We start from the raw sequence: 24,867 nt of genomic DNA, 5'->3' as shown, positions 1-24,867 counted from the left end.
AAGTGAATTAGGACAGTCCATACAGTGAGTGCTTTCACTGCTACAGGTTATTGTCATAATACTGGATAGCACTATACATACCCTACAGAATTAGTATGATGTTTCAGACTTTTACTATGCCTTTGCCTATCATGCATATGCTTTTGTATTTGATCTTCCATCACTGCAGCATATGACTAGAATATGTCTTATGCTTTGCAACACTTTTACATCATGTATGCACAACACAGTATGAGTTTTTCTATAGATTCTTGGTTTTCTTCTATGTTATTGGTTTCTTTACTTTTCTGGTAAGGTGCATTGATTATATCCCTGGTTGCCATTTTAATGAATATTATCCTGGGTAGTTGTTCACAACAACAGTATTCATTGAAAAGATTTGCCCAGAATACCTAGTATTATATGAGAAACACAGTACTTTCATACTAGTCTCTCTGTGTACTTATCTTTACATGTTATACCACTATTATGTACTTACTTGATTCTGAAAGATAACATATGTGATCATGTTATATTGAAGTAGGTCCTTTTTATAATGCAGGTATCTGTATAGCTCCATTATAGAGCTAATAGCTACCTAGTGAAAATTAGTTTTGATGTTATTTTTTGATTAACTAGTGAATGCTTGTGGGAACATCCTTCATATTAATTAGGAATCTAGAGGGACATACACCTATGCACTACACCTGATAAATACCAAGGTTAGGGGTTAGGACACACTTTTAAGTTCCTCTGTCATGGCTTAGCATCGAAGACTGATTGATGTGACACCTGTCCATTAAAGGTGTCCCATAGAGGGAAATGAAGAATATGTCTGATTAAGATAACCAAGAATACCCAGACTCCTCTGCTGTACTGGCCTGTCAGAGGTGAATGAACTTTGAGAGACTTTCTGACTATCACAGATTCAAAGGATGCAGAAGATTTTGGGAAATTTGTAAGCTCTGCAAAGCCTATAATTACAGGCCAGGAAGGCATCAATGACAACATTTGCTTTACAATGCAGAGAAACTGAGTCTTGGATGCAAGCCTTTATCTTGCAGATGCTGGTTTCAATGACTTGAAACCAATGTGAAAAGGAGATCTTGTGAGGTGATAGTTTTGAATGAATCCTGGTGCCAAGAAGTGGAATCCAAGTCTAGCTCTATTCAAAACCCAGACTGCAATGTGTACATAAACAAAGAAGAACAAAAGAAGAACAGAAGAGAATACTTGCATCAAAGTCATTGATAAAGGAACTTGTTTACAGTGGGAGGAGGAACAGGGTTAGAAGAATTCTTAGTTGAGGGAGGTCCTCACAAGCATTTCCTATACAGGATAGATTGTCATGACAACAGTATACGGTATTTTTTGTAAGGAAGTCTTTGGCCAGTTACGTCATTCATTCTGGAAGCTTCGAGAATGTTGTATTTTGATTATATAAGTCAGGGCAGGTCAGAGATTTACTGAGATGCAAGTTATTACAGATAGAGGGCAGTTATATTGCATCTCACAGGAACATTTGACTTTTAAGAAGCCAAATAAACTAAATTTGAAAACCTCTTGTTGATTTGAAATGTTCTTGTTGCCCTAAAGCTTTGAGTCCAGCAAAAATTATACAATACCAGGATAATCAGTCACACAAGTACTATCTATGGAAAAGCCTAGAAGGTTTTTTAAGGTACACATGGGACTTCCTGTATACCTGCCAACATGCAGGACTACTAGGTCCTATATAATAGCTCAAAGAAGCCAACTCCAAAAGGGGAGGCAGTGTGGCTGATTACCCTGCTGTCTAAGGAGAAAGCAGAGTTGCTTACCTGTAACAGGTGTTCTCACAGGACAGCAGGATGTTAGTCCTCACATATGGGTGACATCATCAGGATGGAGCCCAATCACGGAAAATTTTGTCAAAGTTTCTAGAACTTTGACTGGTACCTATTGGGCATGCCCAGCATAGCACCAACCCTGCATCCAGCAGGGGTCCCCCTTCAGTCTCGTCTTATAGTAAAAATGCATGCGAAAAATAAGAAAACATAAAGAACCCAATACCACGGGGTGGTGGGCGGGTTTCGTGAGGACTAACAGCCTGCTGTCTTGTGAGAGCACCTGTTACAGGTAAGCAACTCTGCTTTCTCACAGGACAAGCAGGATGGCAGTCCTCACATATGGATGAGTACCGAGCTGAGGATGCCCGAGCAAAGCACCAAATACACCCAAAGACGTGCAACAGGCACAACAACTGGGGTGAAAATTTGGTTAAAAGGGCATCCTGAACCCTGATGGGTCGGTGGAAGGCTGTTGGTACATTAATTGGCAAATAAGTTGCATAGGACAAACTGGCCGAAGATGGAATCTTGTCTGCCAGCCTTGTCTAAGCAATAATGGGCTGCAAAGATATGGAGAGAGCTCCAGGTAGCAGTTTTACAAATGTCAGTAAGTGGCACTGAGCGGAGGTGAGCTACTGAGGTTGCCATGGCCCTAATAGAGTGTGCTTTGACACGGTCTTGGAGCGGAATGCCTGCCTGCTGATAGCAAAAGGAAATACAGTCCACTAACCAGGAGGAGAGGGTCTGCTTTCCCACAGGTTTACCCAATTTGATGGTATCAAAAGAGACAAACAATTGAGTGGACTTTCTCTGGGCGGCTGTACGGTCTAGGTCAGTGATGGCCAACCTTTTGAGCTCAGTGTGTCAAAATTCATAAAAAAGCCGAGCATAACTCGGGTGGTGTGTCACTTCTAGAAAAATCCATAATTGTGATATTTGTAGCTCTAATTAATAACAAGTTATAATTTTAATATATGTACTGTATTTATTAATAAAGCAAAAACAAATAATTCTTTACCTTGCCTGCTTAGTGACTTTTTTGTTGCTGAATTTCGTCAGCTAAATCTTCAATTAAAACACTCTCTCCCCCTCCACCCCCCCTCCCACACAAACTCTTACTCCCCTGGATTTTCTCATACACACTCATGCTCTCACACTCACTGGCTCCCTCACATACACACAAACACACACACCCAGGCAGGCTCCCTCACATATACACAAACACACACACCCAGGCAGGCTCCCATTCATTTTCACACCACTCCCGCTCCATCCTCCAGGCAGGCACCAATTCATTGTCACACACACAGACCCCCAGGCAGGCACCAATTCATTCTCACACACACAGACCCCCAGGCAGGCACCTATGCATTCACACACATACACCCCCAGGCAGAGTCCCATTCATTCACATGCACACACTAAAGGCAGACCCCCCTCTCTTTTGCCAGCAACCTCGGAACCTCTCTCATTCCTCTGCTGCCACTGTCACTGCTGCCACATGACTATTGGGGATGTTACTATTCTTGCACATTCCCAAAGATTACATGTGCCAATCACTAAAAATATATATATATTTTTTAACCTTTGCTGTCTGATCTTAGTTTTCTAATTGATTGGTCACAGGCTTTTTTTTTTCCACCTTCCCTTTCTTATTTTTTCCACCTTCCCTTTCTTATTTTTTATTTTTTTTTTGCCAATTCCTTTTATATTGTCTTTTTTTCTGTTTCTTTTCTCTCCATCTTCTTCCCTCAAACACACAGTCAGGTTTTCATTCTCACATGCATTTCTCTCTCTCTCACACACACACACACACACACACATAGGCTCTCACTGGCACATGCTGTCTAACTCTCACACACACAGGCTCTCTCTCACTCCCACATGCTGTCTTGCTCAAGCACAGGCTCTCACTGTCACATGCTCTCTCACACACACACACACAGGCTCTCACTGGCACATGCTGTCTAACTCTCACACACACAGGCTCTCTCTCACTCCCACATGCTGTCTTGCTCAAGCACATGCAGTCTCTGCAAACATTCAGGTCCTCACTCTCACACACAATCTCTCAACTCATGTCATACACGCGCGCACACACACAGACCCTCAGCCTCTCTCTCACCTCTGGGCCTCCTCTTCGCGGGTCGCGCAGGATGGGCTCTGCAGCGGCCCTGCTACCGGGCTTCTTCCTCTTCTCGGGCCGCTGCGATTTGAGATTCGCGGCGGCCCGTAAGTGCAAGCGATGCTCCTCTTCTGCACGCACTGATGCTTCTCCTCCTTCCTGCCCACGCGGCTCCGGCAACGTTTACTTCCGGGGCCGCACAGGCAGGAAGGAGGAGGAGCATCAGCGCGTTCAACACGATCTTTTTCTTTGGGCTGTGGTGAAGTGAGCCTCACCACGGCCCTGCCTGTCGCTGCGCCTCCCTGCGCCCGGGGGCATTGGGGGGGGGGGGGGCTGGAGGGATACTAAAAAACTAATTTTAAAGGGTTGGCGCAGCCGAAAAAAAAAAAAAAAGGCTCGGCACAGCCAATAAAAAAAAAAAAAAATCGATAGTCCCGAAACGCTAGGCGTGTCAGCAAAAACGGCTCGGCGTGTCATAGGTTAGCCATCACTGGTCTAGGTGAAGGCTAGAGCACTTTTACAGTCGAGAGTATGCAGAGCCTGTTCTCCTGGATTTGAATGGGGCCTGGGAAAGAAGGTAGGTAGTACATTGGATTGATTAATATGAAACTCCGATACTACCTTAGGGAAAAATGTAGGGTGAGTGCGGAGTCCTACCCTACCATGCAGAAGTTTAGTGTAAGGTGGGTATGTTACTAATGCCTGTAACTCACTAACTCTGCGAGCGGATGTGATCGCCAGAAGAAAAATCACCTTCCAGGTGAGATAGCGAAGATCACAGGATTGGAGAGGATCAAACGGCAGTTTCATGAGCCGCCCCAAAACCATGTTAAGGTCCCAAGAAGGGGCCGGAGGGCATAATGGAGGTTTTAGGTGCAGCAAGCCCCTCAAAAAGCATGTTACCAAGAGTTGTACCGATATGAAGACATCCCTGACACCTTTATGGAAGGCAGCCACCGCACTGATATGCACCCTGATAGAGGAAGTTTTTAAGTTAGACTTTGACAGGTGCCAGAGATAGCCAAAAAAATTCATTGTGGAACAAGTGAAGGGGGTCGATGGACATGGAATTACACCATATCGTAAACCTGTTCCATTTATAGCAATAAGACTTTCTTGTGGAAGGCTTTTGAGAAGCTACCAGGACATGGGAAACCGGCTCTGAAAGGTTAAGAGGTTGAAGAATTAACCTTTCAACATCCAGGCAGTCAGAATTAGGGCCTGGAGGTCGGGGTGTCGTAGGCATCCGTTGTTCTGAGTGATCAGAAGTGGATCCTTCCCCAGAGGAATGTGACAGTGAATTGATACGTCCTGAAGTATTGGGAACCACACCTGGCGTGGCCAGTGAGGGGCTATCAGAATCATCAATCCCCTGTTCTGTCATAACTTCACGAGAGTCTTCAAAATGAGTGGAAGTGGAGGGTATGCATAAAGGAGACCGCTGGTCCAAGAGAGAGAGAAAGCGTCTCTTGGCTGCAAGTGTTGGCTGCGAGTAAGAGAGCAGACGTTTTCTACTTTGCGGTTGTGGATTGACGCAAAGAGATCAATATGAGGGTAACCCCAGCATTGGAATATTAAATCCACTACTGTGGGGTTGAGGCACCACTCGTGCGGTTGAAAAGTGCTACTCAGCTTGTCTGCCAACACATTGTCCACTCCCGGCGAGTAGGTGGCCCTGAGGCACATCGCGTGGGAAAGGGCCTCCACCCATATCTGTGCAGTTTCCTGACACAGGAGGTAGGAGCCCATTCCCCCTTGCTTGTTGATGTACCACATGGCCACCTGGTTGTTGGTTTGAATCAGGATGACCTTGTTGGTGAGGTAATCCTGAAAAACCCTGAGAGCATATCTGATTGCCCGAAGCTCTAGGAAATGTATCTGGAGTTTGGCTTCCTCTGGAGACCAGAAGCTCTGAGTTTGCAGGTTTGCAGCATGTGTACCCCCAGTCGAGGTTGGAGGCATCTGTTGTCAAGGTTATTTGAGTTTCTGCAACCTGAAATGGGAGGCCTTGAAGGAGATTGGATTAGTTTATCCACCAAGCCAGCGAGAAGCAGAGCTGGCTGGTGATGTGGACAATGGTGGACACTGGCTGAGAAGACTGAATCCACTGCGATTTTAGAGTCCACTGCATTAATCTCATGGCAAGGCGGGCCATCAGAGTGACATGCACCGAGGAGGCCATATGACCAGGTAAAATCAGAAAGTAACGTGCAGTTGAGTGTTGTCGAGACTGCAGTTGGTGGGCCAGAGAAGTGAGAGTGAGAGCCCGATCCCGGGGAAGGAAGGCTTTCGCTTTTAAAGTGTTCAAGTCGGTCCCTATGAACGATAGGGTTTGAGATGGAACTAGCCTGGATTTCGAATAGTTTATGAGGAACCCTAGGGAGATCGGGATATGAAAAGTGAGATATAGGGACGTCAGCGCAGTTTGATGAGTGGGAGCCCTGATCAACCAATCGTCGAGATAAGGGTAGACGTGGACGTTGAGATAAGGGTAGACTCGTGGGGCAGATTCTAGGCCGAATGGCAACACTCGATACTGGAAGTGCTTTGGGTCTATTAGGAACCGCAGGAATCTGCAATGTGATGGAATGATCGAGATGTGCATTAAGTGTCCTGGAGGTCTAGAGAGCAGAGCCAGTCTTTCCTTTGCAGAAGTGGAAGTAGAGAACCCAAGGTCATCATCTTGAACTTCTCTCTTTGCAGATATTTGTTTAAGGCGCGAAGGTCCAGAATTGGGCGAATGCCACCTGACTTTTTTGGGATTAGAAAATACCAGAATAGAATCCCTGACCCTGCTGGGAGAAGGGTACTGGTTCTATTGCCCGGGACCTGAGGAGGATGGAAACTTCCTGATTGAGAAGGTGAGACTGGGTAAATGTATCGTCGGGTCACGCTAGAGAGATAACATTCCTGGATGGAATAAATGATAGCTTTATGGAGCAATTGGTTCAGGAACCAACGAGAGAGGGAGCAATTTTAGATCTAATTCTCAGTGGAGCACAGGACTTGGTGAGAGAGGTAACGGTGGTGGGGCCACTTGGCAATAGTGATCATAATATGATCAAATTTGATTTAATGACTGGAAAAGGAACAGTGTGCAAATCCAAGGCTCTCGTGCTAAACTTTCAAAAGGGAAACTTTGATAAAATGAGAAAAAGTGTTAGAAAAAAACTGAAAGGAGCAGCTACAAAAGTAAAAAATGTCCAAGAGGCGTCGTCATTGTTAAAAAATACCATTCTAGAAGCACAGTCCAGATGTATTCCACACATTAAGAAAGGTGGAAAGAAGGCAAAACGATTACCGGCATGGTTAAAAGGGGAGGTGAAAGAAGCTATTTTAGCCAAAAGATCTTCATTCAAAAATTGGAAGAAGGATCCAACAGAAGAAAATAAGATAAAGCATAAACATTGGCAAGTTAAATGTAAGACATTGATAAGACAGGCTAAGAGAGAATTTGAAAAGAAGTTGGCTGTAGAGGCAAAAACTCACAGTAAAAACGTTTTAAAATATATCCGAAGCAGAGAGCCTGTGAGGGAGTCAGTTGGACCGTTAGATGATCGAGGGGTTAAAGGGGCATTTAGAGAAGATAAGGCCATCGCGGAAAGATTAAATGATTTCTTTGCTTCGGTTTTTACTGAAGAGGATGTTGGGGAGGTACCCGTAATGAAGAAGGTTTTCATGGGTAATGATTCAGATGGACTGAATCAAATCACGGTGAACCTAGAAGATGTGGTAGGCCTGATTGACAAACTGGAGAGAAGTAAATCACCTGGACTGGATGGTATACACCCCAGAGTTCTGAAGGAACTAAAAAATGAAATTTCAGACTATTAGTAAAAATGTGTAACTTATCATTAAAATCATCCATTGTACCTGAAGACTGGAGGATAGCAAATGTAACCCCAATATTTAAGAAGGGCTCCAGGGCGATCCGGGAAACTACAGACCGGGTAGCCTGACTTCAGTACCAGGAAAAATAGTGGAAAGTGTTCTAAACATCAAAATCACAGAACATATAGAAAGACATGGTTTAATGGAACAAAGTCAGCATGGCTTTACCCAGGGCAAGTCTTGCCTCACAAATCTGCTTCACTTTTTTGAAGGAGTTAATAAACATGTGGTAAAGGTGAACCGGTAGATATAGTATATTTGGATTTTCAGAAGGCGTTTGACAAAGTTCCTCATGAGAGGCTTCTAGGAAAAGTAAAAAGTCATGGGATAGGTGGCGATGTCCTTTCGTGGATTGCAAACTGGCTAAAAGACAGGAAACAGAGAAAAGGATTAAATGGGCAATTTTCTCAGTGGAAGGGAGTGGACAGTGGAGTGCCTCAGGGATCTGTATTGGGACCCTTACTTTTCAATATATTTATAAATGATCTGGAAAGAAATACGACGAGTGAGATAATCAAATTTGCAGCTGACACAAAATTGTTCAGAGTAGTTAAATCACAAGCAGATTGTGATAAATTGCAGGAAGACCTTGTGAGATTGGAAAATTGGGCATCCAAATGGCAGATGAAATTTAATGTGGATAAATGCAAAGTGATGCATATAGGGAAAAATAACCCATGCTATATTTACACAATGTTGGGTTCCTTATTAGGTGCTACAACCCAAGAAAGAGATCTAGGTGTCATAGTGGATAACACATTGAAATCATCGGTACAGTGTGCTGCGGCAGTCAAAAAAGCAAACAGAATGTTGGGAATTATTAGAAAGGGAATGGTGAATAAAACAGAAAATGTCATAATGCCTCCGTATCGCTCCATGGTGAGACCGCACCTTGAATACTGTGTACAATTCTGGTCGCCGCATCTCAAAAAAGATATAATTGCGATGGAAAAGGTACAGAGAAGGACTACCAAAATGATAAGGGGAATGGAACAACTCCCCTATGAGGAAAGAGTAAAGAGGTTAGGACTTTTCAGCTTGGAGAAGAGACGACTGAGGGGGGATATGATAGAGGTGTTTAAAATCATGAGAGGTCTAGAACGGGTAGATGTGAATCGGTTATTTACTCTTTCGGATAGTAGAAAGACTAGGGGGCACTCCATGAAGTTAGCATGAGGCACATTTAAAACTAATCGGAGAATGTTCTTTTTCACTCAACGCACAATTAAACTCTGGAATTTGTTGCCAGAGGATGTGGTTAGTGCAGTTAGTGTAACTGTGTTTAAAAATGATTGGATAAGTTCTTGGAGGAGAAGTCCATTACCTGCTATTAATTAAGTTGACTTAGAAAATAGCCACTGCCATTAGCAATAGTAACATGGAATAGACTTAGTTTTTGGGTACTTGCCAGGTTCTTATGGCCTGGATTGGCCGCTTGGACTTAGGCAAGGCCTCCTGGATGGAGTGGTCCGGACGAAGATGAGTAGAAAGAAGGAACAAACCAGGATACAGGGCAGGCGGCTGACAGCAGAAGTGAAGACGAACCAAGGTCGAGGCAGGCAGTGAGCAGAATACCAGGAGATGAGCCGACGTCAGAAGCCAGAGGACAAGCCAGAGTCAGAAGCCAGTTGACGAACCGAAGTCAGGAGGAAGAGCAAGACAGGGACACCAACTAGCACACTCCAAGGTGGCAACCTTGATGCAAGGCCAGGAGTGTAGCTAGTTGCAGGGTTTTAAACCCTGAGGAATCTGATGTCATCCTCAGGGCGGTGCTGAGTTTCCCGCCCTGGCCCTTTTAAATGGTAAGCCCCTGCGTGCGTGTGCTATGGGGGGCAGGGCCAGCTGCAGCGCATCAGCGGCGACTCCCTCGAGGAGGAAATGCCTTAGGCAGGAGCAAGGTAGGCCGGATCAGGCCACAGTGATGCTGCAGCGTCTCGGACCGACCCCAAGGTAGGAGGAAAGACTGGGACTGCAATAGTACCCCCAGGACTGCAATAGTACCCCCCCTCTTACGCCCCCTTCCCGGGGGTTTTGGCTTCACAGGATGGTCCAAGTGGAACTGGTGAAGAAGAGTTTTGTCTAGGATGTTGGAGGCCGGCTCCCAAGTATTTTCTTCAGGGCCATGCCCCTCCCAGGAGAGGAGGTATTCCCATCTACAATGGTGGAACCGACATCATATACCTCCTTCACTTGACAGATGATGTCCTGTTCAACTGCCGGTTTGGTGGGTTCAGGAGTTTGTCGTGGAAAGTCGACAGGATCAAAGGCTTGAGGAGCAACACATGGAAGACGTTGTGAATCTTCAGGGTGGATAGAAGGCGTAGACGATAGGAAACTGCGCCAACTTGCTCCGCTATGGCAAACGGGCTGATATACCTAGGAGCTAGTCGCATGGAAGGAATCCGCAGTCGAATGTTCTTGGTGATCAGCCACACCTTATCCCCAGGGAGAAATACAGGAGCAGGACGTCGTAGTCTGTCTGCATATTTCTTAGCCGTTGCGGCAGTCTGCCGTCGTTTCTCCCAAGTGGATTTCCAAAGGCCACGTAACTGTTGTGCTGTGAGTTGTGCTGCAGGGGACGGAACTGTCAGAGGCAAGGGCAAAGGAGGTCTAAGTCGCTTCCCGTAGACCAAGTGGAATGGAGACCTGTTGGTAGCAGAGTGTTGATGGTGGTTATAAGAGAATTCTGCCCAAGGAAGTAAAGCCACCCAGTCATTTTGTTGGTCCCCCACGAAGGCTCGAAGGAATGTTTTTAAGGTTCGGTTTGTATGTTCCGCCTGGCCATTGCCTTGTAGGTGAAAGGCCGTAGTGAAGTCTACTTGGACCCCGGACTTCTTGCAGAGAGCTTTCCAGTATTTGGCCGTGAACTGCAAACCTCTGTCCGAAGTAATGTGGAGAGGGAGCCCGTGTAGATGAAAGATGTGCTGGGTGAAGAGTTGCACGAGTTCGGGTGCGGTCGGCAACTTGGTTAGAGGTACAAAATGAGCCATTTTTGAAAATCTGTCGACCGTGATCCATATCACAGTTTTCTCGTCTGACGAGGGCAAGTCCACTATGAAGTCAGTAGACAGATGGGTCCAAGGCTCTATTGGAATGGGTAATGGTTGAAGGAGCCCCCAGGAGCGGCCGGGCAGGGCTTTTTGTTGAACGCAAGTAGGACAGGAACTAACATATAAGCGAATGTCCTTCTTTACCTGAGGCCACCAGTAGTACTCGGTCAGGAGTTCCAAGGTCCGGACAATTCCAGGATGACCCGCTGTCAGCGAGTCATGAGCCCATGACAACACCTTGTGCAAGCGAGCAGGCACCACCGTCTTGCCCATGGGAACCACGTCTGAAACTGCTAGGAGGACCTTGGCAGGGTCTAGGATGTATTGAGGCAGATTGGGGGTATCTTCGGTCTCTGCAGTGCGGGAGAGAGCATCCGCCCGAATGTTCTTAAAGGCTGGTCTGTAGCAGAGGAGGAAGTTGAACCGGCTAAAAAACACGGACTACCAAGCTTGTCAGGAGTTGAGGCATTGAGCTCAGTACAGAAATTCTAGGTTCTTGTGATCCGTATAGAGAATAACAGGATGTTGGGCCCCTTCTAGCCACTGATGCCATTCTTCAAATGCCAGCTTAATGGCCAACAGCTCTTTGTCCCCAATACCATAATTCTTTTCAGCGGGTGAAAACTTCCGAGAGAAGTAAGAGCATGGCAAGGTTTTGCCTTTACTGAATACTTGACTTAGGACTGCTCCTACCGCAAGGTCAGAGGCGTCAACCTCCACAACAAACTGACGCAGGGGGTCTGGATGGTGGAGACATACGTCGTGGAGAAAGGCTCTCTTCAGCTCCAGGAATGCATTTTGCGTCACTTGGAGCCAATCTTTGGCATCAGCGCCTTTCTTGGTAAGGGCAGTGAACGGTGCCACCATCTGGGAGTAATGCGGTATAAACTGGCGGTAAAAGTTGGCGAAACCAAGGAAGCACTGGAGGGCCTTGATCCCCATCGGTCGAGGCCAATCCCTGATAGCCGCTACTTTGTCTGGATCCATGTGGAAACCTGAGGAGGACACAATGTATCCCAAAAACGGCAAGGATTCTTGTTCAAACTAGAATTTCTCCAGTTTGGCATAGAGACTATTGTCTCGCAGTTTTTGTAGTACTTGTCGAATGTGCAGGCAGTGTGTGGCCAGGTCCTTAGAATAAATCAGGACATCGTCTAAATATACTATGATGGAGGTGTGCAACATCTCCCTTAAGACCTCATTCATGAGGTTTTGGAACACAGCAGGGGCGTTACACAAGCCGAATGGTATGACTAAGTACTCATAGTGCCCGTCTCTTGTGTTGAACGCAGTTTTCCACTCATTCCCTGGTCGTATCCTTACCAGGTTGTACGTGCCCCGAAGATCCAGTTTGGTGAAAATCTTGGCTCTCTGTAAGCGGTCTAGAAGTTCAGGAATCAATGGCAGAGGATATCTGTCATGTCGCATGATGGCGTTGAGACCACGGTAATCTATACAGGGTCAGAGTGTGCCATCTTTCTTTCCCACAAAAAAAGACTGCCATCCTTCTTGTCTTCTAAAAATCTTATGTTGTCCATCACTTTGAGTCTATTGAGGAAATGTGATTCATAAATGGAATAAATAAATATTACATATTTTGTAAAAAGAATTTTCAATTATTTAATAGCAAATGAAGAGAGACTCTGTCAGGTCTTTTAAGCAGAAAACTACAAACATGTTTTGCAATAGCTTAATTGTTAGTAGCTGGTATAAACACTATGGGGTAGATTTTAAAAAGCATTTACTCGAGCAAAACTGGTTTTTGCTCGAGTAAATACACTTTACTCAAGTAAGTGGGCTTTTCAAAATTGCTACAATATATGCCATTGAATTGTCCATAGGATTTACTCAAGTAAGTGCACTTTACTCGAGTAAATAGCTTTTGAAAATTGCTACGATAGTATGTCACATTTACATGCGTAACTCCTTTGAAAATGACCCCCATTCTGTAGTTCTTTTTCTTACAGTTTATTTTCAGTATAGAAATGCCTCTCAGGCATATTATGTATCATTATATTGGTTTATTACAAAGTCTTATTTTATACAACCACAAAAGATAAAAAGAATCACAACTATAATCACATACTTTTCCAAAAATTAATAAATTCTGCTGACGTTAAAGTGTACCGTAATACAATATACATTTTTTTTTGTTTAAGGAATTTAATGGGGGAAAGATTAAAAGCAAAATTAAATATCAGCCATCAACAGTCAGGTAATAATCAAAATATCTGTTTTCTGCTTATGGTCCCTTTAAAATATTTTTCAAAAATTCAGATTGTTTAAGACCTGTGGTTTCCATATTAACTATATATCAAGTCTATCTGTAATAGCTAAATAACAAATCACCTTGTCATGTGTTCTACAAAGGTTGGAAAAAAATCTTGTCCTTCTTGTTCTTTGTAAAATTCATGTGCTTGATCTTCTGAAAGTGTTAACTCTTTGTGCATTTCTATTACATATCCATTCTGCTGAATCTTTTCCAGAACAGCATCTGTATTAAAATATGAAAATCTTAACTTAGTTTCTAAAACATTGAAACTGAACAGCCACTGAAATCAAAGTGAAATAAATTTTGGTGTATCCAAACAGTATCTGGAAACTCTCTTTGTCAATGATCAATTTAAATCTATATATCTGAGCTCTGTGAAGGATATCCATTCTGTTGTAATTTCTGAATCACCTAATTCTGCCAACTTTGAGGCCAATGCAATACAGTGCACTCGGACGCGGGTTAAATAGGCGCTAATCCACCCCCTACTGCAATAGGGAGATTAGTGCCTATTTCATCACATGCAAATGATTGTGAATGAGGCTATTACTCATTATTATTACTCATTCATGTGTTCAGTGTGTCTTGCATGTGAGGACCATCTATCAGGTGTGTACCGACAGAAAAAAGGTTGAGAACCACTGCTCTAGGTTATACATGTTTAGATGTTTAAGTCTGACCCCATATGCTTTAGAATAAAAACCAGGTTTATATTCTTTTAAATATGCAATCTCAAAAATGACTTCTCACCAAGAATTATAAGGAACAATATCACCTCCTTTTTTCTGCTGATGTACCCAAACATCTTTCTGGCTTTTGCTGGTGTCTTATAACATAGTGACATAGTAATGACACAGAAAAAGACTAAATGGTTCATTCAGTCTGCCCAGCAAGTTTCTTATGTTAATAACTGCTGTTCCTTACAGGTTATCCCTATGTTTCTGTTAAGGGTAGTAACTGCCTCTCCGTGCTGATTACCCCCAAGCCATATGTTAAGGTTAGCAATATTTACAATCAAAACAAAGCAACTGTCAAACCCATAATAAAATTACTGCTACCAACATTTTTATGGTGTGAGCAACCTTCTTGATAATTCAGACAATGCTGTTTGAACATGCTTTACTTTTGTTCTTGACCATAAAAGCTCTCTTGTGCTTTTCCCCTGCATATCAGTACTTCAGATTGTAAAAGTTTGGGTCCAGCATTTTTTTGTCCTCATAATCCAATTCCTCTTTTTACCCCCGCCATCAAAGCAGAGAGTGATGTTGCAGTTGTGTCAAAAACATCAAGGCTAATTGTTAAGGGTAGAAGTCCCCATGACTTCTGTTAAGCATAATAACTACCTCTCTGTGCAGATGACCCAGTGTTTATCCTGTGCCCTTTTGAATTTGTTTACTGTTTTTGTCCTCACTACATTTTCCAGAAGTGCATTCCAGACAATCACCACCCTCTCCTTAAGAAATATTTCCTGATGTTGGTTCTGAGTCATCCCCCCTAGAGTTTCATTTTATGTCCCCTAGAAACACAGGTTCCTTTCCAATTGAAAAGTGTTAGGATTTGTGGATGTGTGGGCCCTTTTTGCGGAGGTGAGAAATGGTACCGCCCAGGGGAGGAGCCCCACTGAGCCTCACCATCGTGAGGCGAGGTCTTGGCTGCGGGATGAAATACAGCAGAGGCAGAGAAGGAGAAAGAGAGAGAGAGAGAGGGTGACCCCAGGAGGTGGGCCACAGAGCGACAGAGCAGGGGCTGACATCAGACTCAGCTCGGGATGACCTGAGTCACAGGCAATGGGAGCGGCACTCCCCGAGGAGCGGGGGTGCCGAAAGAAGTACAGTCACTGTGGTTACATGGGGTCCGTAGAGATTGTATCCAAGAGGGTTCCTCGGTGGGAGGTCACGGCAGTGGTCCGCAGAGCAAGGTACACCGGCAAGGGTTCCTCTAGGATATCACAGTACTGGTCGTAGAGCAGGGTACACCTGCGAGGTTCTTCTAGCGATATCACAGCAAAGGTCCGCAGAGCAGGGAGGACCCGGAGAGGGCTCTTCTAAGTATATCGTGGCAATGGTCTGCAGAGCAGGGTATACCGGAGAGGCTCTTCTAGCGATATCACGGCAATGGCCCGCAGAGCGGGGTACACTGGAGAGGATTCCATAGTAGATATCACAGCAGTAGTCCACAGCGTGGTTACTCTCAGTGGCTGAAGACAAGGAGTAGTTCCATAGAAAGCCTCGGGAAGCGAGGCAGGCAGGAGTCCAGGCGAATGGCCCTCCGAGGAGCGGATAGCCGAGAGACGAGGAAGGGCCCCCAAGGAGCGGGTACCCGGTAGTCTCATGCTATGGAAGGAGGAACCGGAAGAAGTAGTGAAGCGAGAGTAGATGGATTCAGCAAGATGAACTCGTTGCCAAGTCATAGGCTGTCTGGGCCAGTGGGCTTAAGTATCCAAGATGAGTGATGTCATCTGAGGGGGACGCCCTCGAGGTTCCCGCCATGTCATGGTTAAAGCTGGCCTGGGAGCGCACGCGCCTAGGGGACTCCGAGGGTAAGATGGCGGTAGGCAATGTCCATGCTGCTCAGGAGGGCCCAGGAATTGAGGCAGGAAGGCCAGCAGTAGCTGATAGATGCCGCGAGTTTGCCCAACGGAGCCAAAGCAGATAAAAAAGGGGTGAGCAGCAGAGGTCGCAGTCATCTGCGACCGCGGAGCGTAACAGTACCTCCCTTCTTAGGCCCCCCCGGGGGGTTTGGGTTTTCTTGGGTGAGAAGTATGAAACTGCTTGATCAGTTCTTTATTGAGAATATTGGCTGCAGACTCCCAGCTATTCTCTTCGGGCCCAAAACCCTCCCACAAGATCAGATATTCCCATCGTCTTCCTTGCTTCCGTACATCCAGGCTGTCCTATACCTGGTATGTGATGTCCTCCTCTGACGCCAGAGGTTGAGGTTCAGGCAGCCTCTTGGAAAATTCAGACAGGATGAGAGGCTTAAGTAATGAGATGTGGACAGGAGGAGGCTGTACGTAACTGGGCCTAGGCAACGATGTATGGGAAAAGGACCGATGTATCTGGGAGCGAAGCGGGCTGAAGGTAGTTTCAGGCGAATAAATCGAGTGCTAAGCCATACTTTATCACCAGGATTGAATTGAGGGGCTGCCCGATGATGAATATCATAGCATTTCTTTGACTTCTGGGCAGCTTGTTGTAGAAGTCATTTAGTGTCATCCCAAAATTGATGCAACTCTTGGGTGGTAGCCTGCGCATCAGATGACACTGACAGAGGTAGCAGAAGCGGCAGCAGGGGCTGATATCCATATACCACTTGGAAGGGTGAAGACCCGATGGATGTGGACAGATGAGAATTGAGGGCAAACTCAGCCCAAGGTAGTAACTTGGACCAGTCATTTTGTCGTGAATTTATGTATGCCCGGAGAAACTGCTTCAGGGTCTGATTTGTCCTTTCCATCTAAACATTGGCCTGCGGGTGATAGGGCGACTTGAGGTCCAAGGCAATGTCAAATTTTTTACATAAGGCCCTACAAAACCTGGCCGTAAATTGCACTCCCCAGTCGGAGAGTATATGCCTCGGGAATCCGTGAAGGCGGAATATGTGGCGGATGAATAGTCTCGCCAGCTCCAAGGCTGAGGGAAGGCCAGGCAGAGCTACAAAGTGAGCCATTTTTGAAAACCGGTCCACTGTAACCTAGGAGGGAGGAAGATCCACTATGAAATCAGTGGCAATGTGTGTCCACGGTTCACTAGGCGTGGGAAGTGGTTGCAAAAGACCCCAAGGTCGGCCCGTCAGCGGCTTCTGACGGGCACAGGTGGGGCACGACTTCATGTATGCTTGAGCGTCCTTCTTCATGCTTGGCCACCAGTAGAACCTCTGGAGTGAAGAAAGAGTTCTAGCTTGACCTGGGTGACCCGCCAGCAGGGAATAGTGTGCCCACTGGATGATTTTTCTACAAAATGGACTGGGAACCACCATATTCCCAGGAGGTACGGTGAACGTGGTGGAGAAAAGAATCTTGGTTGGATCAATGATGTGGCGCAGAACATTCGGGGTCCTCTAAGGTGAAGGATCGGGAGAGGGCATCGGCTCGGGCGTTCTTGTTGGCTGGCCGGTATTATAGCAAGAAATTGAACCGACTAAAGAAGAGAGACCAGCGGGCCTGCGGAATTGAGGTATTGCGCATGGTGCAGGTACTCAAGGTTCTTGTGGTCTGAATATCCTGTGATCTGGTGCTGAGCCCCTTTGAGCCAGGGGCACCACTCTTCAAAAGCGAGCTTAATTGGCAATAATTCTTTGTCCCCGATTACATAATTGCACTCCACAGGTGAGAAGGGGCGAGAAAAGAACGAGCATGGGTGCACGGTGTGATTGGCAGAATGCTGGCTGAGGACCGCACCAACTCAGGGAGTTTTATGCTTTGGGTAAAATGGAGAATGAATGATGAAAGTGTTGCGGTCCCGGTCGCATGTCTCGCGACCGGGCCCATTACCTCCTCCTCCGGGGTGCCAACGACGGGGCCCGAAGGAGCCCATAGGGACCCGGGCCACTCGGACTTAGGTGGGCCTCGTAGGGTCTCCTGGAGAAGAAGTAGACAGGCGTGCCCACGGACAGCAAGGGAGCACGGTCGGACTTGAGGCTGGATCTGATGGAGCAAGGAAGACCAGAACAGCGTAGGCGAAGACAAGGCAAGGGACAGAGCCAGAATCAGAAGACGCGGTCAACAAGGCAGAGGTCAGGTTCCAGAGGTCAGACAAGGTCACTAGGCAGGCAGAGGTCAAGATCCAAGCAGCAGACAGAGTATTCAAGGAACAGGCTAAGGTCAGTACGAGAGAGACAGTCCGAGGGTACTACTTGGGGAGACAAGACAGACGAACACTGGAACAGAAGGACATTGGGACAAGGCTGGAAGAAGACTGGAACAAGACTGTAATGCGGAGGCAAACTAGTATACACGTAGTGCCGACACGATTACCAAGGCAAGTAAATGCAGGCAGGAACTTCCTTATGAAGATTATTCAATCAGGGCGCGCCGCAAAGCTAGGACCCACCCCTGGCCCTACAAGAGGCCGAGCGGTCCGCGCATGCGTTGGGGCGTGGCCAATGCCACTGAGGATGCCGAGCTTCGGCGTGAGGCCTGGTGCCCAGTGGAAGGCCCGGCGACTGCCGCCACAGGATGCTGAGACCTGGAGGAGCTCACGGCTGCCACTGGGGAGGCCAACCCGTGACCTGCAGAGATGTCAGCGAGGTGAGCAGGCCCATACGCGGGCCGGGCAGACAGGGTGCGCAGCAAAAAAGCCTGAAGTGCTTAGTGAGTCAGGCCCTCAGTTTGCACCTGAGACAACAGAGGATGAAGTGATTTATTTATAAACATTTATATTCTGCCTATAACAGACCCAACGTGCCCAAGGTGTGACAGTGGGATTTGAAGCCTGACTTCTCTAGTTTACAGCCCACTGCTCTAACCACTAGGCTTCTCCACCATTCTGACTTACTAGGACTTTATCTGGTTATATTTAGTGGAGTGTCTAATTAGAACATAAGAACATAAGAAAATGCCATACTGGGTCAGACCAAGGGTCCATCAAGCCCAGCATCCTGTTTCCAACAGTGGCCAATCCAGGCCATCAGAACCTGGTAAGTACCCAAAAATTAAGTCTAATCCATGTTACCACTGCTAATGGCAGTGGCTATTCTCTAAGTGAACTTAATAGCAGGTAATGGACTTCTCCTCCAAGAACTTATCCAATCCTTTTTTAAACACAGCTATACTAACTGCACTAACCACATCCTCTGGCAACAAATTCCAGAGTTTAATTGTGCGTTGAGTAAAAAGAACTTTCTCCGATTAGTTTTTAAATGTGCCCCATGCTAACTTCATGGAGTGCCCCCTAGTCTTTCTACTATCCGAAAGAGTAAATAACCGATTCACATCTACCCGTTCTAGACCTCTCATGATTTTAAACATCTCTATCATATCCCCCCTCAGTCGTCTCTTCTCCAAGCTGAAAAGTCCTAACCTCTTTAGTCTTTCCTCATAGGGGAGCTGTTCCATTCTCCTTATCATTTTGGTAGCCCTTCTCTGTACCTTCTCCATCGCAATTATATCTTTTTTGAGATGCGGCGACCAGAATTGTACACAGTATTCAAGGTGCAGTCTCACCATGGAGCGATACAGAGGCATTATGATATTTTCTGTTTTATTCACCATTATTATTCTAATTCTATAATTCCCAACATTCTGTTTGCTTTTTTGACTGCCGCAGCACACTGAACCGACAATTTCAATGTGATATCCACTATGACACCTAGATCTCTTTCTTGGGTTGTAGCACCTAATATGGAACCCAACATTGTGTAATTATAGCATGGGTTATTTTTCCCTATAGGCATCACCTTGCACTTATCCACATTAAATTTTATCTGCCTTTTGGATGCCCAATTTTCCAGTCTCACAAGGTCTTCCTGCAATTTATCACAATCTGCTTGTGATTTAACTACTCTGAACAATTTTGTGTCATCTGCAAATTTGATTATCTCACTCGTCGTATTTCTTTCCAGATCATTTATAAATATATTGAAAAGTAAGGGTCCCAATACAGATCCCTGAGGCACTCCACTGTCCACTCCCTTCCACTGAGAAAATTGTCCATTTAATCCTACTCTCTGTTTCCTGTCTTTTAGCCAGTTTGCAATCCACGAAAGGACATCGCCACCTATCCCATGACTTTTTACTTTTCCTAGAAGTCTCTCATGAGGAACTTTGTCAAACACCTTCTGAAAATCCAAGTATACTACATCTACCGGTTCACCTTTATCCACATGGATAAAGGTGAACCGGTAGATGTAGTGCTCCACTGAATAACTGTGACAGTATATCCAATTGTTGGCTGGTTAAATTGTCCACTTGCTACATTGCCCAAGGTGGGGTTGTTGCTACCTGAAGGGTTGGGCCCATAGGTCCCCACCAACGGGAGGTGAGTCTGGCCGGGAACAGAGGCAAGCTGGAACTTTGCCTGTATGAACCTCGTTCCCTGTAGGTTGAGCCCTTGGGTGCCGGGGCCGGCAGGACTTAGGTACACCTTTGTGTGGCTGGTCCCAGAGAGGGTAGATGACTGGGTGCAGAGAGTGTCAGAGAGGTTAGCCACAGTCCGAGACAGGAACACTTTCGAAGGGAGAAGAAGAGAGAGTCTCAAGGGGTGCATGGCCACTGCAGCACTGCAGAGTGAAAAGCAGGACCACGTGGGAATGGCCTTGAGGTGAAGAAGTGCAGGTGCGGAGACTCGAACTGTGGTATGCTGTAGCAGGTGCCAGGAAAGCAGCAGCTAGGGCCTGACATCAGCTAAAGCCCAGGCCAGGTTTTCCCGCCATGGCCCCTTTAAGAGGCAGGGCCTCGGCATGTGCGAGCTAAGGGAGGCCCGGAGGAGTTTGGGCTGGTGGCATCCGAGATCATCGCGGGTGCAGGACAGCTCAGGGAGCGACGGCAGTGGCCTGCTGCTGTAGCACGGCACCCTGGGGAGGTCCGAGCAAGCGGACCGCGGGTAAGGCAAGGCGCCCGCAGCCCATTAGTGCCGGCGGTGCTAACAGGTATTTTATGTGCCTACATGCTGGTTTAATATCTCACTTCGCTCATACACTCAAGATCGACCTTCACCAAGTATAGAAAGACCACAAATTACAAATATGGAGACAAACTGGAATGAAAACCCAAAAAAGCCACTCTACATGCAAAGCAAACCTGGAGAAATGGAAACAGAAATATAGCACCTAACAAAGCCCCAGGATCTGCAATAATGTACACAAACTAATCTGCACAAAGTTACACCTCCATTATGGCATGCACTCAAATGGAATAACCCTACCTATAAAAAGGCAACACTAAAATATTAAACGTGGCCCTAAACACCAATACACCTCCCATTAGGAAAACAGAAAAAGCCAAGCTGTTATAGATTCCCACACAGAAATAATTGTAAAACTATATGAAAAAAATGTTTCAAAACAGCTGATGAACAGAATATCATCTAACAATTAAAAACTTAAAAATTATTAAAAATTCCTCAAACACCAATAAAATATTTCAAAATAGCAGACACATCAAATACTACCCAATAATTAAAATGGCAGTCAATTAAAAAAAATGAACTTAAAAAGCTACCATTACTTACCCTCTCCAGCAGTTCTCCTACTTCTTTCCCTTGCAGGCTACATCAGAAGCAGCAGTAGCTGCTGAAGCTGTCCTCGCGGTCCTCTTCCTTAGGGACCACAATCAGTCTCTTCTCTCTCTCTCTCTCACACATGTCACACCCTCAGGACCAGTTTCTGTCTCTCACATACCAATCATCTCCCCAACCAGTCTCTCTCTCTCTTTCTCTCTTTCACATACACACACATACACACACACACACACATACCAGTGATCTCCCTGATCACTCTCTCACACATACACACGTCACCTCTCTGACCAGTCTCTCTCAATCACACAGTGCTCTCACTCTCTACTTACACACAGGCTTTCAATCACACACATGCTCTCTCTATTTCACTTCCACACAAGCTCTCAATCACACATGTTCTATCTCACTTACAAACAGGCTCAATCACACACATACCCCCTCGCTCGCTCAAAGCCACACCCAGCCAAAAACATGCTCTTTTTCTCGCACACACACACTGACACACACAAGCAACCTCCCTGTCTCACATAAATCCCACACACACACACACAGAAACACCCTCCCTGTCTCATATACATGCCATACACACACACAAGTACCCTTCCTGTCTCACATACACACCACACACAAACAGAAGCACCCTCCCTGCCTCACATACATACTCACAGAAGCCCCTTTCCTGTCTCACATACATGAAGCATCCTCCCTGTCCCACATACACACCACACACACACAGAAGCACCCTCCCTGCCTCACATACACACAGAAGCACCCTTCAGATCTCAAATACACACACACACACACAAAGGCCCCCAGCTGAACAGCTCATCTTTGGCCCACTGGCCTGGTCTCCAGCGGCGGCTAGCAGCGCCGGTCTTCATTTTTTCAGCCCTGACAAGCTGCAAATAGCATGTGACACACCTGCCGGTATGTGGTGAAACACTGGTTGAGAATCTCTGTCCTAGAGGAGAGGTGGGATAGGGGAGATTCCATGTACAGGAGGCAGGCCTTTTCAAAGGAAAGGAGGCTCAAGAATGAGGAGTTACAGGATTAGAGTGAAAGAGGATAGATTCAGGTTTAAGCTAAGTAGATTTTTTTAGAGAAAGGATAGCAGAAGCCAGCCTGCTCTATACTGGAGTACAAGTAAGCCAGCCTTGTCTATGCCAAAATATGACTGAGCTAGAAATAGAAGTTTTGCTTCAAGCCTTCTTGGAAGGCCAGAGGCAGCTGTAAGAGGGCTTAATAAAAAAAAACCAGATTTATTGGACAAGTGCCATGAAAGTGTTTGAAATTGCCAGCCTGCCAGAAGTTATTCCAGGGAAGGGCTCCATGCAGTTGGATCCAGAAAAAGTGCAGCAGTCTTAAGAATCAACTGTTTGGTGCTCTACCTTCCAGAGGAATAAAAAGTCAGTAGAAGAGGAAGATAATGATAGAAAATGTGCTGGGGCCAGGGAGAAGCCTCCGAACAGTGCTACAGAAACGTTGGTAGAAAAATCAGATAAGGCAGTGAATTCACCACTGGAACAGATGGCAGAAGTAAAATAAGAGCTGTAAGAACAGGCACGGTTATTTACAAGAAAATAGTATGGAAGCCAAGGGAATGGATCTACAGAGACTATGGCTCAGGTTCAGGAAAACTCGCGATGGAGCCTTGCGGTCAGTGGCGTAGCCACGGGTGGGCCTGGGTGGGCAGCTGCCCACCCAATTTAGACCCAGGCCCACCCAACTGACACCAGAACTGCAAGGCTGTCGCGGGATCCCATCCCCGCGACAGTGAAGAGGAGAACCCATGCTTGGCACGCCATCACGGCACACGTGGGGAAGCGGTCCTACAACCATATGGCCGACCGATCTTCCTGTTTGCGGGGGGAGGGGGGAGCGGAAGCGCCGTGCACAGCTTCCACTTCCTCCCCCCAAAGCAGGAAGATCAGCTGCCTCTCCTGCTGCCACTGGCCTTTCCTGCTATCTTCGGGCCGTATGGCCGACCGATCTTCCTGTTTGGGAGGGGGGGAGGAGAGCGGAAGCGCCGCGCACAGTTTCCGCTTCCTCCCCCCAGAGCAGGAAGATCAGCTGGCCTCTCCTGCTGCCACTGGCCTCCTGCTATCTTCGAGCCATACGGCCGACCGATCTTCCTGTTGGGGGGGAGAAGAGCGGAAGCGCCGCGCACAGCTTCCGCTCCCCCCCCAACAGGAAGATCGGTCGGCCATACGGCCCGAAGATAGCAGGAGAGGCCAGCTGATCTTCCTGCTCTGGGGGGAGGAAGCGGAAACTGTGCGCGGCGCTTCCGCTCTCCTCCCCCCCCCCCCAAACAGGAAGATCGGTCGGCCATACGGCCCGAAGATAGCAGGAGGCCAGTGGCAGCAGGAGAGGCCAGCTGATCTTCCTGCTCTGGGGGGAGGAAGCGGAAACTGTGCACAGGCTTGAATGTGTATGTGAGGATGAGAATGGGAGCCTTGTGTGTGTGTGGGTGAAAATCGGACCTTGGGTGTGTATGGGAGTGAGAATGGAGTCTTGAATGTGTGTGGGTGATAATGGAAGCTTGAATATGTGGATGAGGTTGGAAGCTTGAATATGTGGGTGAGGTTGGAAGCTTGAATGTGTGTATATATGGGTGAGGATGGAAGCTTGAATGTGTGTATATATGGGTGAGAATGGGAGCCTGGGTTTGTGTGTGTGGGTGAGAATGGAAGCTTGAATATGTGGGTGAGAATGGAAGCTTGAATATGTGGGTGAGGATGGAAGCTTGAATGTGTATATATATGGGTGAGAATGGGAGCCTGGGTTTGTGTGTGTGGGTGAGAATGGAAGCTTGAATATGTGGGTAAGAATGGGTGCTTGAAAGTGTGTATGTGTGGGTGAGAATGGGACCTTAAATGTGTGTTTGTGTGGGTGAGAATGGGAGAATGGGTTTGTGTGTGTGGATGAGAATGGGTGCCTGGATGTGCGTCTGTGTGTGCATAAGAATATAAGCCTGGGGAGGGGTGAGAAAGTGAGAGCTTGTATGTGTGTCTGCAGAGAATGTGAGCTGGGGTGGGGGGAGAGCATATGAGAGTGAGAGCTTGAGTGTGTGAGGGAGTCTGTGAGAGAAAGCGTGTGTGTGTGTGTGTGTGTGTGTGGAAGGGAAGAAGACAGTAGTAGAAAAGACACTGAAGAGGAATTAGGAAATGAGCGACAAGGGAAAAAATGGGAAAGAGAGACCAGGACCAACTGATTAGAAAAATACAAAGATCAGACAACAAAGGTAAAAAAAAAAAATATATATATATATAGAGAGAGAGAGAGAGAGATGTTAGCAATTTAAATATGTCATCTTTGGGAATGTGCATTCTTATATTTTTGTATTTTGCTCTTTCTTAAGTATTCCACTGTTCAGACATTTTAGTTTCTCAGGCTTTCTATTTTGGCTTTATCTACATGTTTCTGTTTCTAATTTATAGTCTCTTATTTCTATATTAGGTAAGGGTCGGTCTCAGTTTTGCCTGTTTGTGACAGAAATGAGTATTTCTAGCATATAGTTTCTCTGTAGTAGTAGTCCAGCCTGTTC

At 46.3% G+C, this 24,867-nt stretch overlaps 1 protein-coding gene across 1 annotated transcript in view; it reads right to left on the bottom strand.

Annotated features, from left to right (window-relative positions):
* LOC115083268 (thioredoxin domain-containing protein 3-like) overlaps positions 1-24,867 on the bottom strand; it is a 218,737-nt gene that overhangs the window by 37,376 nt on the left and 156,494 nt on the right. Inside the window, exon 4 of the mRNA XM_029587076.1 lies at positions 13,224-13,368. Within this exon, the coding sequence (XP_029442936.1) occupies positions 13,224-13,368 (145 nt within the window). The remainder of the gene's footprint in view (positions 1-13,223; positions 13,369-24,867) is intronic.

Source organism: Rhinatrema bivittatum, chromosome 2 (genome assembly GCF_901001135.1).
Source record: "Rhinatrema bivittatum chromosome 2, aRhiBiv1.1, whole genome shotgun sequence".
Lineage (NCBI taxonomy): Eukaryota > Metazoa > Chordata > Amphibia > Gymnophiona > Rhinatrematidae > Rhinatrema > Rhinatrema bivittatum.
The sequence above is the reverse complement of the archived record's forward strand: the minus strand, read 5'-3'. Positions and strand labels throughout refer to the sequence as shown.